Source organism: Lycorma delicatula, chromosome 2, assembly GCF_047948215.1.
Source record: "Lycorma delicatula isolate Av1 chromosome 2, ASM4794821v1, whole genome shotgun sequence".
Classification (NCBI taxonomy): Eukaryota; Metazoa; Arthropoda; class Insecta; order Hemiptera; family Fulgoridae; genus Lycorma; species Lycorma delicatula.
Window position 1 is genome coordinate 53908773 of NC_134456.1, and position 17956 is coordinate 53926728.

General features: G+C 31.5%; 1 protein-coding gene across 3 annotated transcripts in view; it reads right to left on the minus strand.

Annotated features, from left to right (window-relative positions):
• Positions 1-17956, minus strand: part of pcm (5'-3' exoribonuclease pacman) — a 188186-nt gene that overhangs the window by 143894 nt on the left and 26336 nt on the right. For all 3 annotated transcript variants that reach the window (XM_075355315.1, XM_075355316.1, XM_075355314.1), the window contains exons 4-6: positions 15122-15335; positions 13198-13362; positions 5320-5496 (exon numbers count right to left, since the gene is read on the minus strand). In XM_075355315.1, coding sequence (XP_075211430.1) covers positions 5320-5496; positions 13198-13362; positions 15122-15335 — 556 coding nt within the window. The remainder of the gene's footprint in view (positions 1-5319; positions 5497-13197; positions 13363-15121; positions 15336-17956) is intronic.

Below are 17956 nucleotides of genomic sequence, written 5' to 3' on the forward strand. Positions count from 1 at the left end.
TTTTTGCTTGAATTCACAATTTTTTTATACTTACTTTGAGTTTAATCTAAAAGTTGAAATTTATACCGAACTTTGATACCATAGAGACTATGTGCACAATTTTCAGATTTTTACCTGGGCCTCTAACAGAAATATTGCAAAAAATAATTATTAATCAGAATTATTGAAAAATTGGATAAAGTTCAATTCAAAAGGGTATAATCTTTAAAGGGTAACCTACTCACCATTGATATTTTATATAAAGTAACAACTATGCTCTTAAATGTAAAAGCAAAGAAAAAACTAAGGCTGAAAGACTGATCCTTCTTTGAGAAATTACTCTTATGAAAATTGAATTTTATTCATTCACATTCGATAACTTTTGGCAACTTTGGGTTGTTACTTTAGTAACAACCCAGTGCAAAGTAATTTAGAATATTGTAATGCCTGAGAACACGAAATACAACATGAAGCTTAAAACAAAAATGGCTGCCACTTTTGAACCCGTAAAATTAAAAAAAATTAAAATTTAAAAACGATTAGTTTTGTACTATCAAAACATAAGGGAATACACCTAAAAAATATGAATTTTTTCTGAAATGGTCAAGCAACCAATTATTTTTTTCTGGACCACTTTGGAATGAATTTTGAGCCCCTGCTTTTTCAGAGAAATGGAACAGGGTTCTGAAAACAAAATAATTTAGTAAGACTAATATTTTTAGTAATAAAAATAATAAAGTAATAATAATAATAAAAATAATAATAATGACATTAGTTACGAATGGAAAGTATATTCATATTCATATTTAAATAAAAAATTGTGACATATTATGCTTGCTCCTACAGAACAGTATCGCAAGTATGTAAACAATGATTACAGGAGATGCAACAACAGAAAACGAAAATATAATACAATAACGATATTTGTTGTATTGTTACTTTAATTGGAGCCTTGAGAACTGATTCACGGAGACTCGCAACTCTAGTCAAAGACTGGCACTAAATGCCAGTATACACACAGGATATGTTGAATAGGATAGGGTCTTCTACATGTGCAGTTGATCATCTCTGTCAGTAAATCTTATTCCCATGAGTCCTTGACTTGATCCTTGAGGAATGTATGGGAACAAGTGGGGTATTTTATGTAGTAGGTGTGGAATTAAATAAAGATGAATTTTCAAGGCCTTAAAATGAAGGCATTTTGGCAAAAAAAAAGATCCCCTGGTACTCAATATTGGAGAAGTGCAATGGGCCAGCTACTCACTTAAAATTTATATATCATTAACTTGGAATAGTTCTGAACAGAACAGGATTAATGGCTTATGAAAGCAGAAATGTAATTGGCCATTCATTTAACTCCTGTTTTTGAAGTTTTCAGTCACTAGGATACAGGCATCAGAGCCATTAAAGGCTTTCCTACAGCATCAAAGAAAAATGTTTAGTGGCTGAGAAAAATTGTTTGATTCTCACTCTGGCATAGTGACACAGTATAAGCAACAGGGCAAAATCAAGAAGAGATGCTATTTTGGTTGGTAAAGAGAGCACAAGATATGTAATATAATAAAAGGCCATCAATAAATGATCTCAGAATCAATATGAGTCAGAAGTCATATTGTAATTATTGGAGTGTATACAGCAAATGAAGGTAGTAATGCAATTGTAAAAGATAAGTTTCATGATAATTTACGCAGTTTAAAAGAAACTTCAGCAATTCATAAACAAATTTTCAGTGGAGATTTTAATAGTAGAGTTGATAAAGAAAAAAGTAGTTAGATGGTAGCGCAGAACAGACAGAATGCGGATCAGCTTACTCAGAACTGATGAAATGCACACAACTAAACATTTTTTAGAATGATAAGGATGTTGTTTGAAAGATGCATTGATGGTAAGGAGGTACTAATGGAATAGCAGAGGTCAAATAATTTCAGAGTTTGAAAAAAAAGATAAAGCAGATCCTCAGACTTACAGACGACTAGATGTCATTTCTTTAATGGGCAGATTGGATTTTAAAGTATTCAAGTTTCTTGTGAAGGAGGAAAAATAGATAAACAGCAAGAAGAACAATCAGGCTTTTTAAGTAGATTGATCAAAAATGACAATTTTGTCATCTTGAAACTGGTTTTAGAAAAAATCAAACTTATGAGGAGACACACATAGCTTTAACTGATTTTCAAAAAGTGTAGGAATGAGTCTTAATTACATAACTGTGGACGTAGTAAGGACCATAGAAAAAAGTGGTTTTCATGTCAGTACAATGATTAATTTGTATTGTAAGTTAGATGCTCTGGGGGAGTAAAATTATTTTGCGAAAAATGTTTTCGTGTTATCATCAGCCAGAAAAAATCTTATAACTAGTATCACAGCTTACACTAAAAACTTACTTAAAACTAATATCAGAGTCAGAATATTAAAAATTAAGATATAATTTATTTAAAAAGAACAGCAAACATAAACAATATAAAATTTAAATAAACATATATAAAATTTAATTTTAAGTCTGAAAGGAGTGTAAAAGACCCACCCCTTCTCAGATAATAAAAAGATTAAAGAACTAAGATTAAAATTAAAATAATAAAAATTGTTTACCATTAGAAACAATCAATATACGAAAAAAAAAAAACCCACAAAAATGTAAAAACTATATATTTTTAAAAATATAAATAAAATATATTTTGTCAACATAAATAACAAAAATTGATTATTGGTATCACATGACAAATAATATTAAATTTTATGAAGCCTACTGATAATTTGTAGAAATAATAATACCTGGTCTAAAACCTTTTTATCATTGCCTTTTGATATGGCAAATGTTTCTTGACAATTTAAATTTATGATTTAAGGCCTCATAAACATGTAATCTATAAAGATATGGCGTACAATCAAGATGCAGTAACATCATACATAGTAGAGCATTTTCTAATTGTATCAATTGATACCCATGAGTAGCTCTGGTATGTATTAACCACAATTGGCAGTGATAAGAAACCAGTTTCCTTTCTGTGAATTTTTCTACTTGGCACCCATCCTTGATATGTCACAGTTTATTATCTACTGTAGCAGTCCAGTCATCTTGTCACTTTGGTTGAAGAATATATTTTACAGAATTAGAAAAGTCAGCAGTAGTAACATGAATGGTGAAAGACGTGTGTTTTTAGCAGCGGAATCTGCACATTCATTACTGAAATTACCACATGGCTAGGGATCCAACAGAGACCCACTCATGTGTTGCAATGGTTCAATTCAACGACTGACTGTATTGTAGATTTAAGTGACGACAGGATGTCTAGAATACAAATTTCCTAAAGCTTTCAGTGCTCTACACAAATCACTACAAATAAGATATGGATATAAAAAAGCAAACCTAAAAATTTATTGTCAGTAGAAATAGAAATCGGCTCTCCATTGAAAAAACTTATGGAATAAAAGATCTGGCAGGCGATAAAAGACTATATATTTTGTTTGCTCAGACTAGAGGTAAAACAGATAATCTTTGACCAAGTTTCAAGAGGAGATATAGTATTTCGTACTAGTCTCAGCTGTGGCTGTTGAACAGGACTTGATATATACAGCAAAATCATTAACAAATAAAGAACATGAAACAGGTGTCTGTACACATTTAATAATGCTGTTGATGGCTATAGTAAACAAGGTAGCACTTAATACACTTCCTTGAGGAACTCCAGTCTCTAAGCTGATGCTACCCAACTCAGAATCTACAACACGAACATGAAAAGATCGATCATTTAAGAAATCCCTAATAAAAGCAAGCATACCGCCCATGACTCCTCAATCTTTAAAGGTGTTTAGAATACCCTGTCACCAGACTGTCGTATGCCTTCCTGATGTCAAAGAAGACAGAACAAGGCATTGGCGGAGCAGAAAGCATTTTGGATAACTGTTTCCAGTGACATAGATGGTGGAAGAAAGAACATCCTTGGCGGAAACCACACTGTTCTGGAGATATAAGGGCATGTTCTCTAAATATCACGCAAGTTTTTTATCCACCATTCTCCCCATCAGTTTGCAAAAAAAGACTTGTCAAGGAGATAGGCTGTGCCTATCTCAATGATGATAAAAATATACTTTGATTTATCTATTATTTTATTCATTCGATATTTGAGACTGAATTGAAACTACTCCCCATTGCATTCCTGTTCTGTGCTAATCTTTTAATCTCACTGTAATCACTAGACTCTACATCCTTAGCTATCTCTTTCATAATTCCAATATTTGTCTTTCTCTAAACTTTCTATCCTCTGTAAATCTCACTATTTTCAAATGAATTAAATATAGATGTCTTAATATATAATAGCTTAAGTTCACACAAAAAAGACAACTCAATCTACACAAAAAATTATACAAAAAAAAAAAAATTGATATATCTAATACCACTACCAAACAAATCTACTACTAGACAACTCAATAATCTACACAAAAAATTATACAAAAAAAAATTGTTATATCAAATTGACCACTACCAAACAAATCTACTACACTACACTACATATTTTCCATTTTATAAAGCTACAAACAGTAACATAACTAGAATCATACAACAACACCAGCAATGCAATTCATTGATGAAAACTGGTGTGCTGTAAATTATTGCCATACGCTGTGCTTCCTATCAGCAAGCACGACACTAGCTGTTAGATGTCTTGATGAGGATGAGGGAGCTTATGATCCACCTATGCGCCTGCACATATGCTTCTCCCACCAAGCCAGCTGACTATTAACAAAGGCAGCTTTATAAGGAGCAGCATAGTAATGTTGAGAGCATTCAATCTCAGACTTCTACCAGAAGATCAAGAAGAAGAAGGAAGAAGTTCCCTGGCTGGCCCAACTTGGAATCTCTCAGCACATGACAACATTCATTCCAGAGCAGCAGGCCTGGCCAGCCCAGCATGAAGCCCGCTAGCACTAGATGTACTGGTGAAGGTAGATGCGCACCACTTTTATGGAAGACAACCAATGCCAACTCAATACTTAATACGGAACTTTTGAGGTAGTCCCTAATTCAGGTGCTGTAGTGGGGATTCAAATGCTGCTGAGGGGAAGCTTGATTTGATTCCAATGGACAAGCTGCAATTCCCAGACTACAATCTGTCAAGCCAAACTGACAATGCCAAAGGCCAGAGACCGGAGTCAACAGCTCTTCTCAGGGCTACCACTATAAAATCCCAAACAGCCCTTTTCAGAGCTACTTCAAGGTTCTAAGGTGGCAGATGCCACTGAAGCAACTCTGCGACAAAATCTATTGATATGAGTAAAACAAACTGTTTATATATACTTAATATTTTTTGGTTCATATCAAAACAATAATTAATAAAAACTCACCCAATCATCAATGATATTTTCAAGATTATAGGAAAATGATAATGTTGTTTTCAATTCTTGAAATTCAAGATCAATATATTCCCGCATTAGGGATAAATGCAAAAGATAAAATCTTATTTCTTCTGGAACTGATGCCCTTTTATGATGTTTATCTTTTGAAGATTTAGAAAATTTAACCTGCAACACAACAAACACTTTCTTAAAGAATACAACAAAAATACACCGTATTTTGGTTTACCTGCTGCAGAAGAATATTTCTGATTGACTTCCAGCATTATAAATATAAAATTGCAAAATAAATACTGTTACATCATTGCTCAACACACACAATGAAACACCTATGTATGCGCATAAGAAACCTTTAATCCAGAAAATAATTTCAAAGGCTGTATTCATATTAAATACTATATTTAACGAATAAGTTTTTGAGCATACTAGAATAACAAACTAAGGGAAAAAAATGTTTGATGGTATGCTACAAAACTAGGAATAAGTAACAATATGGATTCATTGCTCAGGGAGAAATTAATTTTCAAAGTAAACAGGAGTAACAAAGTGATGAAAAAGACAGCAACAATGTTATGAGGAGTTAAAAATGCAACAAGGGAACACAATTATCAAATAGTGTAAAATTTTGTTTATTTATGTAGTAAAGTCATAAACAATTCATGTAGTAAAAAATCAAAACCCGAGTTGCATAAAGCCAAACTTTTATGGAGAAAAGAAATTTAGATCATTAGTCATAATAGTAATAAGTAATCCTAAAAACACTTATATGGAGTGTAATGATTTAAAGCAAACAAACATAGACAATAAGGAAGCCAAAAAATACAAGGGGAATATTTCGGTGGATTCTTTAGAAAAAGAGTGTAAAAAGAGGATGCTGAATTTTAATTTGAATTATAAAACATGAAATAGAGATTTTTAAAAACAAATTAAAGAAGAAGGTAGCATGAGGAAGAAGATTGTGAGCCAAACAACATAGCAGCCAGGGTTAATGAAATGATGGTTCTAGAAGGAAATATAAAGAGTAAAAACAGTAAAAGAAAAAAAATATTAAAATACATGAAATAGATATAAAGACAGAGACTGTAGTAAGAGCTGTGTTGAGACTAAGAGACTTCAAAATTCAGAAAGGAATAAAAAATGCATCAAAATCAATCAAACAACTGAAGAGAAAAAAGTACAAATTTTATAACTTATTTTCTTAAACCAAGATTAAATTTCACAAAGAAACATCACTCAACACTGCAAACCAAATATAGCCATAACTCACTAATCAAAGTTAACATATTCCTAAGAAATACCACAAAACAAAAAACTATTATCAATAGAGCTTTCGGCATACCCAAAATTCATACTGCATCCAAAGACCAAAAACTGTTTAAAATTTAATGAGCAATAAACATTTTGTATGTTACAATATATGTAAGAAAATAAATAACATAATAATTCATTATTATCTTTCATAAATACTGATGAATATTATAAAAAAAATAAACGGCTTAATAAAAAAAGAAATGAAAACACGATATCTATGGGCATAATTAATGCCACTGGTTGTTTTATTTAATTTGGTTTTGATCAAAACATCAAAATTTCGAACTTCCTCAACAACAAATGAGTCAAAGATGATGACACAGTAGTTTATAAATTGCATTGATAAGACAAAAAAAAGTTTTTAATGTTTTTTAAAGTTAGATACCATTTCTTGAATTACTTTTTTGTGTACATTACACATCTATAAATACAATTTTTCTACCAACCTTAATTTTAGATAAATTACTCTTTAAAAAAATTGTGGAAAAATGTAGTTAAAATCTGTAAAATTTATGATTTTGCATGGCCATACCAGTGTTAGAATTATTTTGTTGTGCGTTTCTTTTATAAATAGCCTCAGGCACATCTCGAATTAATGTCCAACGGTAATCAGCTAGCATGTTAGTATTCCATTTCCCTTTATAGCGGCTTTCCATCACCGAATGTATTGGTAGAAATGTTCACATGTTCATCACTTATGTCTCCGAGGCTTTCCAGGAAAAAATCCAGATGTGAGTGGAGGAAATATATTTTCAGACTTATTACATCCCATAGCTCTGTATGAAGTAAGAAGTTGATTAACAATATTGTGATAATTGTTGGATTTTTGTTTGCCAAGAAAGCTTTTGCAAATATCTTTAAATGAAGCCCAAGCTATACTTTCTACATTATTTAATATTGAGCTAAATTCATCATCTTTGACCAACTCTCTTATTTGAGGACCCACAACAAATATTCCTTCTTTAATATTTCCTTCACTTATATTCAGAAATTTCAGCCTAATGTACAAAATTCCAGGACTATCCTTCTTCATTGCTTTTCCCAAATTTTTCATTAATCCTAGCTTGATATGGAGAGGGGGTGAAAATATTTTTTTGGGTTCAACTAAGGGCTCATAAATAATATATTTTCCATTTGGAGTTAAGTTGTCTCATTTCTTCCACTCTTTGGTAACATATGTTTATCCCTAGCTCGGCTGTCTCATTTGCAAAGAAAACACATGTACTTAGTATAGCCTAACAGCATGCCTAACAAAATATTATAACTTTCAAATCACCACATATGTTCCAGCTATGTTTTTTATCATTTATTTTTTCAAGAACATCTTTCATCATATCGTATGTCTCTTTCAAATTAATACAGTAAGTGATTGGAATCAAAGGATATTTGTTACTGTTGTGTAGTACAACAACTTTTAAACTATACTTGGACGAATCTATGAAAAGGTGCCAGTCTTCAGGTTTATGAACTTGTTGTAAGTGCAACATAAGCTCATCAGTATTTGTGCAATAAAGTAAATTATTTTCATCAATAAAGTACAGAGAAAGTTCTTTTTGTCGGCTTCATAAGCTCAGCATTTTTTTATTTTTTTGAAGTAAATTCCAACCTTGAGTCTTGATCCTAACAGTACAGCTTGATTTTTTGATTAATTTTAATCCCTAACAAAGTTATTTAATTCACCTTTTGATATAAGATGTGGCTTATTGGAAGATAATTCAAAATCTTGCTGTCTTCTTCAGTACTGCCTGATTCTTCATCACTGCTATCAAAACATACATTCACAGGTGGCTCAGGAACTGGAATAATTTCACTGTAAGGTACAGGCCTGACTGCAGATTGCAATGAAGGATATTTTACAGTATGTTTAGATTTTTTTGAAATTCCATTACATGATTCTTTGGTTCGCGCCAAATCATAGGTTTAAAATTTAAACATTTTTCAAAAAGGGTGGGTAAAAAAGATTCTGAGTTCATATTCATTTTTAGCATTAAAAAAAAAGATTAAAATCCTGTATTGCATGTTAGGAACCAAAAATTATGTTTATCAGTGTTATTATTTAAGATGCATTATACATACAATAATATATTAATATTTTTAAATGACTATCATAAAACATACTCATTTTACACAAACCTATTTAACCATGCAAACCTAGCTAACCCATATAACCATTAATAAGATGGTTAATCAAAACAAAAAGTTGTTTTCAAGAAGAAAGAAGAATCATATTTTATTTTAAACTGCACTGTTGCTGAGCTGAGTACATTAAAAACAGCGTATTACTAAGTTATTTAGTCATATTACTTCTTCAAATTTAAGTATGAAATACAATTACTACTAATCATAGAGTTCAGTATACATTATTGGTTAAACTCATCCAGGCAAAATCAGTTGATTTTCAAAGACAAGCATTCTTTGAAACCTCTTGTAAAGTCCTTCAAAACTTGTAAAGGCAGTTGGTTTTATGTTGATTTGAATGCTAGACTATGAATACTGGTGTTTTTTGGTGGTTGGGTTTCAATTAACCTCACATCCCAGGAGTGGTCAACCTGAGTCTGTTCAAGATTACATGTTTACCAGTAAATTTGCACTTACATTGCACTATGCCAAGTAACAGTAATAGTAATGTGACAACAGCAACAGTAGCGGTGCAGTCACCACTACTGGCTTGCCAGGCTTCCCAAGGTCCTGGCAGTAGTTGGAAAACTGATTGGAGAAAAACAAAACACACTATCATGAGAAACAAGACACAACTGTTTAATCATTAACTATGTCCCCCTTGTAAAAGGGGGACATACTTAATGTCCCCCTTTTAATTTTAAAGATTTTAAAAGTAAAGTTAATGAGATAAGCGAAACAAACAGAGCAAATTGTATTACTTATATTTTACACTATCTTTTGTGCAGTAATACTGTGAATTATTAACCAAATCTATATTTTATATGCATGTATATACATATATATATTTGTCCATGACAGCTGGTAATGAAATTGCTTAAAACCATAAATGTTGAAATGACAAGGCAATGAAATTTCATCAAAAAAGGAACAGAGGTTTTTATTTAGTGTAATTAATTAACTTAAGTTTAAAATATTTTCTAGTCATCCATGTAACTGAATTTTAGGCAGGTACACAGGGGCCCAAAAATGTTTTGAAGTATGATATTAAAAATTATGTTGTTTTTCTGGGAATGTAAAATTTCAATTGATTTTATAATTTCAAAAATCATAGTAATAAAGTTATATATGTTTTTATTAGAGCAGAACAGATCCTAGAAGCAAAATTTGAGTCAAAACTCTTTTTTTCATTTATAATTCCTCAACAAACTTCGGCTACCTGCCTAAACATTCTGGATCTTTCATAAACTTAATAGAAATTTTAATTGTTTCATATTTTTTCTGCAAGTAATATTTGTATTTTCATATCTTAACTATAAACTTTATTATACAGGGCGATTTACCAGGTTAAGCAGAATACATTGGCAGCTCATTCTACATGTAAAAATAAAGAAAAAAGGACATTATAAACATAGCTCTGGAACGCTTCATTAACGAGTTAAGGCTAACGAAAAATTTCACCCAGATTTCATCTCCTCCAGTAAAATGAAGCCATACAGAAATTATGTATGAAAAATGTAATTCCAGAAAAATGTTAACTAAATTGATGGTTTCATATGAAATTCAATCTGAAAAATTGAAAAAAATGAGTGAGAACTGGCAAAAAACCAGTTAAAAACAGGAGTTGAAAAATGCAGTTTTTTTATGTTTGACTTATAATAACTTTGTTAAATTGCTAATAAACAAATAAAACTCTTTAATACAACTTGTAGGAAATTAAATTATAAACACAATAGTATAAATCAAGTAAACAGAAGAAATAACAGTTAAATAAAATGGATTTTTATTTAGAACAAAATAGCTAAATTTAGCTGGAAAATGATTTTTAATGTGAAAAATTAATAAAATTTACAATAAATTTCCAAAACTATTTCCATTTACTTCAATGCTCTTTGCTGCAAATTCGTGGATTGCTCATGTTACTGTTCTCAGTTCATCGCTGTTGTTTTTTAACAGCACAAAAGCATATGTAACACGAGCAATTAACTCATCTCAGGTATTTACTTATAATTTTTAAACATTATACTTCATCCAACCCATATATGAAAATCCATCAGTGTAAGATCTAGTGATCTGGGTGGCCAGGATTGTGAACTGCCTCAGCTGATCCATTTATCTGGGAATTTCTGATTTAAGTAAGCGAAAACAATACAAATGAGATATGGAGATGCACCGTCGTGCTGGAAGTACTTCTGGCATCGTGTTGCAACAGGAACATCTTCAAGTAATGGCTGTAATTGGATTGAAGAAAATGTAAGTACCCGTTAAGCACCCTCAGAAAATAAACCATCCAATCAACTGATTATCAATACCTCACCATACATTAATGGTAAATCACTGTTGACAGTTATATTCCACTGTTGTATGAGGGTTCACTTCTGCCCATGAGTGTTGGCTTCTCATACTGTTTATGCTATCATAAGTGAACTGTGACTCGTCGGTAAATAAAATATACTTGAAGAGTTGTTGATGAGTATTTAACTGAATGCAAAACGTCAAGCGAAGGGCAAGGTCTTCTGCATGTAGATGTTGTACTTTTTGTTTATGATACAGATACAGGTTGTTATTCTTAAGTGTCCTCCATACTTTAGTTTGTGAATTTCTCAACTGGTTAGAAAGACCTCTTGTACTGACACCAGGATTACACCAAACAGCAACAATAATGCTTTCATCGACATTAACAACATGCTGGAGAGGATGGTCATAAGGGATATGATTACTGGTAGGAAGTGATCCTGTTTCCTGTAACATACAAAATGCTGCACTAATAGTTCTTGAATTTGGAATCCTGCAATTAGGATAACGTTGTTGATATTCTTCAACAGTAACTCTATCACTGCCTTTACATTCACCATATCAGCACATTCTTCATTCAAAAATAAGTATGGCATTATTACTTCAATAACCAACCAGATTCAAAATGGTTATGCAGTACACCTGTCTACTTATACTAACAGGAAAATTGCATTAATGAACTGAAATTCGACTGTAAGCTTACAAAACAACATAATTGCAATTGAAAAGATTAATTGTTGGACAGTTATTGTACTGCCAACTTATGAAATAAAAAATTCACAAAAAAAATTAATTATTTTAATTTGATTTAAACAAAAATCATGGTTTTTTTATAACAGAAATTAAATACATCATTAAGATCAATACTATCCTACAATAAATAATTTAGTCTAAACTTCTTTTATTATTTTGAATACCAGAAATTTCTGTTTTTTATCATTTTTCCCCAGTTTTGAAAAATAAATCGGTTATCAATATAAATCGTTTTTTAGTTAATTCAAACTTGTATTGCTCTAAATAAAAGTTTACTTTATGTCTATTATTCTGTTTAAAATTAAATTTCCTGCAAATTTTATTAAAGAGTTTTATTTGTTTTTGGCAATATAACAAAGTTATTACAAGTCAAATGTAAAAAAGTGTGTTTTTCAACTATCATTTTTTTGTTTTTCACCAATTTAACTACACTTTAACTTCACTTCTATAACTACAGAAGTTACAGTTCTCAGACTCATTTTTTTCAATTTGTCAGATTGAATTTCAAATTAGCTTACATTTTTGCATTCCAAGAATTTCTGTATGGTTCATTTCACTGGAGGAAATGAAATCTGGGTGAAATTTTTCACCAGCCGTTAACTCGTTACGCAGCATTTTTGGACCTATGTTCATATGGACTTTTTTTTATTTTTACAAGTAGAATGAGCTTCCAAAGTATCTGCATAACCCGGTAAATCAGCCTGTAAAGTTTTTTTCTGTATGTAGCATTATGTAGCATAGTATGGTGATTCACATCTCAGTTTCATCCAAAAATGAAGAAAGAATCTATTATTTTGAATTGTATCAGTTTGTTTGAGAATCATGTATTAATGGCCAAAACAACTTTAATAAAATCTTTAGGATGAACATATCTTGACTGAAATCTTAGCAGTAAACATCAACAATATTTATCGAGAAAAGATCCAACCCCTCTTAACAAAAAATATGTTTTTGACATTTACTTCATACAGAATGCACTTCTGCGTAAGCATTATTAGACATAATCTTCACTAAAATTTTGTAAGAAATACTTTTTTTATCTGCTTAACAAGGTTCTAACTCTATTCCAATGGAAACAATAGCTAATATATTTACTCAACATATTTCAACTTAAACTTTTCAAGGTATAAAAAACTAAACAGACTTTAAACAAATTTCACATAAAGTATTTTTAAAATGATATAAGGGATGATTCCATCCACTCTCTTGCAGAAAGTTTTTTACTCGTTTCATAAGAATCCACTTTTAGAAAAAAATTTCAGGGAACAATATTTCAGAGACAAAAGATTTTGGATCATTTTTGATATTTTGACCAAGACCTCTTCCAGGTAACTGAAATAAAACCAATACAAACTCAGTTTAAAATGATGCAAGGAGATAAAACATACAAACCTCTTCTCTTAATAATGAAAAATGAGGTTCATGAGTGCATAATCCTAACATTATAAGATCAGCATCCAGTCCATAGAGACAATGCCTTGTATTAGGATCATAATCTGGTTTTGATTTCAAATACCTAATGTAATCCATTATTTTATGTTCACCTTCTCCAGGAGTCTGTAAACAGTATACAAAAATGTTTAAATGCTACAAAAATATATTAACACGTCCACTACATTTGCTCAATTTGCTACATATCAATTAACAATAGAAAAAGATTTTTTAATAAGGAATTAGTTTGAGAATCTCTCTTTATAAAACAAATATTTGTGGTAATTATTATCTGAATAATAAAATAGGAGAGGCAATGTAAGATCTGGTTAAAAATTTCACATATTAAATTATGAGATTAGAATGAAATCAGTTTACAGTACAAAAAATCATGGCTACACCATTACTAATTGATAGATATGAAACATAACACATGATCACTCCCATAAAGAAAATGTCATATATTCAGTCAGTGATGATGAAGTTCCAGCAATCCAAGAAAAGATGGACACACAAGACCACATTAAAGACAAGATAACTGTAGATGCCCTGAAATTTCTACAATTATAGAAAAAACAAAAAAAAAATTACAGGGACAACATAGCAAAAATGTTGTAAGATTGTTCATCTTACAATGCTAGGCATTAACATCCAAATGGGAAATAAGATTAGAGCAGACAAGTAAAAACACCAAAACATATTCCCTAAGCACTGAAAACATCTAAGCTCCATTGAAAGAAAGAAGAAAAAAAAGTTGAAGTGGAATATAACTTTTAACACATGCCTTTGTTTCTACTAAACGCTACGAGATTTAACAAATGGTACATTTACATTTTTCCTTAATACATATTCCTATACATTTTTAGACATATAGGCACTACTAATGAAACCAAAGGGTTTACGACTGTTCAATTTTAAACTAGATTTAATTAGATCACTGCTTTCAGTTGTTTTACTCTATAGTTAACTTGTTCATTTAATTTTTTTCTGAAAAATTTTCAATAATTTTGTATGCAAATGACTATCTTAACTATATCAGTTTTGTAACTTTTTCTAACAAATATTTCTTATAAAAAATTAATTAGTTATAGGTTTACAAATTTTATGGTTGCAAGTTTAAAAAATTCTGATCACTTAAGTAAATGATTTAATTAATTTATACTGTACTGTAATGTATTTTACTATTATGTTACATTTTCACTGAAACCAAAAAAAAATCATAATTTTAACTATAAACTGCATTAATTTAATAATATATTGTTTAATTTGCCTAATACTTAATCTATATGTAGAATTTTATGTATACAATGCACTCTGCCATTTCCTCTTAATAGCCATAATTAATAAACATAATTCTACGTTATTCAGCTCACTGTCAGTTTCTTAGATCCTAGTGTTCCATACACAAAAAGTGTTAACTTACATAAAGGCTTATTACCTTCAGTTTAACACTTACTTACACAAAGAGCATTATGTCTATGTCTTAGGAATCTGGTTCCAAAAAGATTTTATTTATGTAAAATTTAATTCCTATCCATTCCCTTTATTGGAGAATAGGTATTATCAACACTTCTTCCGGACCCAGTACAGATTTATCAAATCAAGTTTAAAGCAGCCTGACCACAGCAAGCTATTATACCCTAGGTACAACATATTTATATGTACATTAATTCTGTGGAATTAGCCAAAACTGTGTAATATACTACGTGGAAGATATTTTTAGTATTTCCAAACCATATCTTCAGTATTATCTTTAACCTAGTCCTCACACATCAATGAAAAACTTTTACAACCAGCTGATTTATAAGATATCAAAATCATTACACAATTTAAAAAATTAATTTAATTTTTTTTAAAAATAAGCCAGGAAAAATATTATACATACCTCATGGCCAGAAAGTATTATTGTTGGTTTTTGCCATAATTTATCAGTACTGATTTTATAATTTACAAAATATCTTAATTGTGCATGTAACCTTGCCATAAATATTGTACCAGGTGTGATACAATTAGAGTCAAACCTTTCAACATCTGGTAATACTTCACCACTTGCTCTAGCTTTTGCTTCTAATACTTCAGCATCTTTAGCTGATCTAAATCTACAAAATAATAATGATAACAAATAAAAACAAACAGCAATCAATAAATAAGAAAGTTTGTCAAAACAGTTCACAACTGTTAACACAGTTACAAGCTACCAGATAATATGTAATCTGATGAACAGAAGAAACCTTTGTTCTTGGTCATAGATTCACATTAAAAATTTCTACAAAATAATAATTTTTTTCCAGAGATTATAATTCTCATGACAGTAACTAAGCAATATTACCATATATTAGTCAAAACTGTCCATCCCCATGGTGCTCATATCTGGGCAGTTCTATTAGCTAAACCCAATATATTGAGATTCAAATTGTATAACATATACATCCAAACCTCCTCTATGAATCATGAGACCTTGCCGTTGGTGAGGGGGCTTGAGTGCTCAGGGATACAGAGTAGCTGGACCGAAGGTGCAACCATATCGGAGAGGTATCTGTTGAGAGCCAGACTAAGGAATGATTCCTGAAAGAGGGCAGCAGCTCTTTCAGTAGTTGTTAGGGGCGTGAGTCAGGACGACTTAAACGGCCGTATCAACATCACTCAGTCCTCTGAGTACTGCGCAGCTGAAAGCAATGGAAAACTACAGCTGCTTTTTTTCCAAGAAAATGTGGCTCTCTGCATTTTCACATAGAAATAATGGAGGCGCCTTCCTTGGTAAAATATTCCGGAGGTAAAATAGTCCCCCGTTCGGATCTCCGGGTGGGGACTACTAAGGAAGGGGTCACCAGAAAATTAAAAAATAACATTCTACGAGTCGGAGCGTGGAATGTTAGAAGCTTGAAAAAGGTTGGTAGGCTAGAAAATTTAAAAAGGGAAATGGGTAGGACAAATGTGGATATAGTAGGAATTAGTGAGGTTCGGTGGGAAGAGGAAGGCGACTTTTGGTCAGGTGATTTTAGAGTAATTAACTCAGCGTCAAATAATGGGCAGGCAGGAGTAGGTTTCGTGATGAACAAGAAGATAGGGAGGAGAGTGGAGTATTTCAAAACGCATAGCGATAGAATCATTGTAATAAGGATAAAATCAAAACCTAAACCGACAACGATTGTTAACGTCTGTATGCCTACAAGCGCCCATGATGATGATGAGGTAGAGTGTGTATACGAAGAGATTGATGAAGCAATTAAACACGTAAAAGGAGATGAAAATTTAATAATAGTTGGAGATTGGAATGCAAGCATTGGAAAAGGCAAGGAAGGAAATATAGTGGGTGAATATGGGCTGGGCAAAAGGAATGAAAGAGGGGACCGACTTATAGAATTTTGCACGAAGTATAATTTAGTAATTGCCAACACCCAATTTAAAAATCATAATAGAAGAATATACACTTGGAAAAAGCCAGGCGATACTGGAAGGTATCAGATAGATTATATCATGGTTAAGCAAAGATTTAGAAATCAACTCGTTGACTGCAAAACTTACCCTGGAGCAGACATTGATAGCGACCATAATTTGGTGATAATGAAATGTAGATTGGGGTTTAAAAACCTGAAGAAAAGGTGTCAGATGAATCGGTGGAATTTAGAGAAGCTTGAGGAAGAGGAGGTAAAGAAGATTTTTGAGGAGGACATCGCAAGAGGTCTGAGTAAAAAAGATAAGGTAGAAAATGTAGAAGAAGAATGGGAGAATGTTAAAAAGGAAATTCTTAAATCAGCAGAAGCAAACTTAGGCGGAATAAAGAGAACCGGTAGAAAACCTTGGGTTTCAGACGATATATTGCAGCTGATGGATGAACGTAGAAAATATAAGAATGCTAGTGATGAAGAAAGTAAAAGGAACTATCGGAAATTAAGAAATGCTATAAACAGGAAGTGCAAACTGGTGAAAGAAGAGTGGATTAAAGAAAAGTGTTCAGAAGTGGAAAGAGAATTGAACATTGGTAAAATAGACGGAGCATACAGGAAAGTTAAGGAAAATTTTGGGGTACATAAATTAAAATCTAATAATGTGTTAAACAAAGATGGTACACCAATATATAATACGAAAGGTAAAGTCGATAGATGGGTGGAATATATTGAAGAGTTATACGGAGGAAATGAATTAGAAAATGGTGTTATAGAGGAAGAAGAGGAAGTTGAGGAGGATGAAATGGGAGAAACAATACTAAGATCTGAATTTAAGAGAGCATTAAAAGATTTAAATTGCAGAAAGGCTCCTGGAATAGACGGAATACCTGTAGAATTACTGCGCAGTGCAGGTGAGGAAGCGATTGATAGATTATACAAACTGGTGTGTAATATTTATGAAAATGGGGAATTTCCATCAGACTTCAAAAAAAGTGTTATAGTTATGATACCAAAGAAAGCAGGGGCAGATAAATGTGAAGAATACAGAACAATTAGTTTAACTAGTCATGCATCAAAAATCTTAACTAGAATTTTATACAGAAGAATTGAGAGGAGAGTGGAAGAAGTGTTAGGAGAAGACCAATTTGGTTTCAGGAAAAGTATAGGTACAAGGGAAGCAATTTTAGGCCTCAGATTAGTAGTAGAAGGAAGATTAAAGAAAAACAAACCAACATACTTGGCGTTTATAGACCTAGAAAAGGCTTTCGATAACGTAGACTGGAATAAAATGTTCAGCATTTAAAAAAAATTAGGGTTCAAATACAGAGATA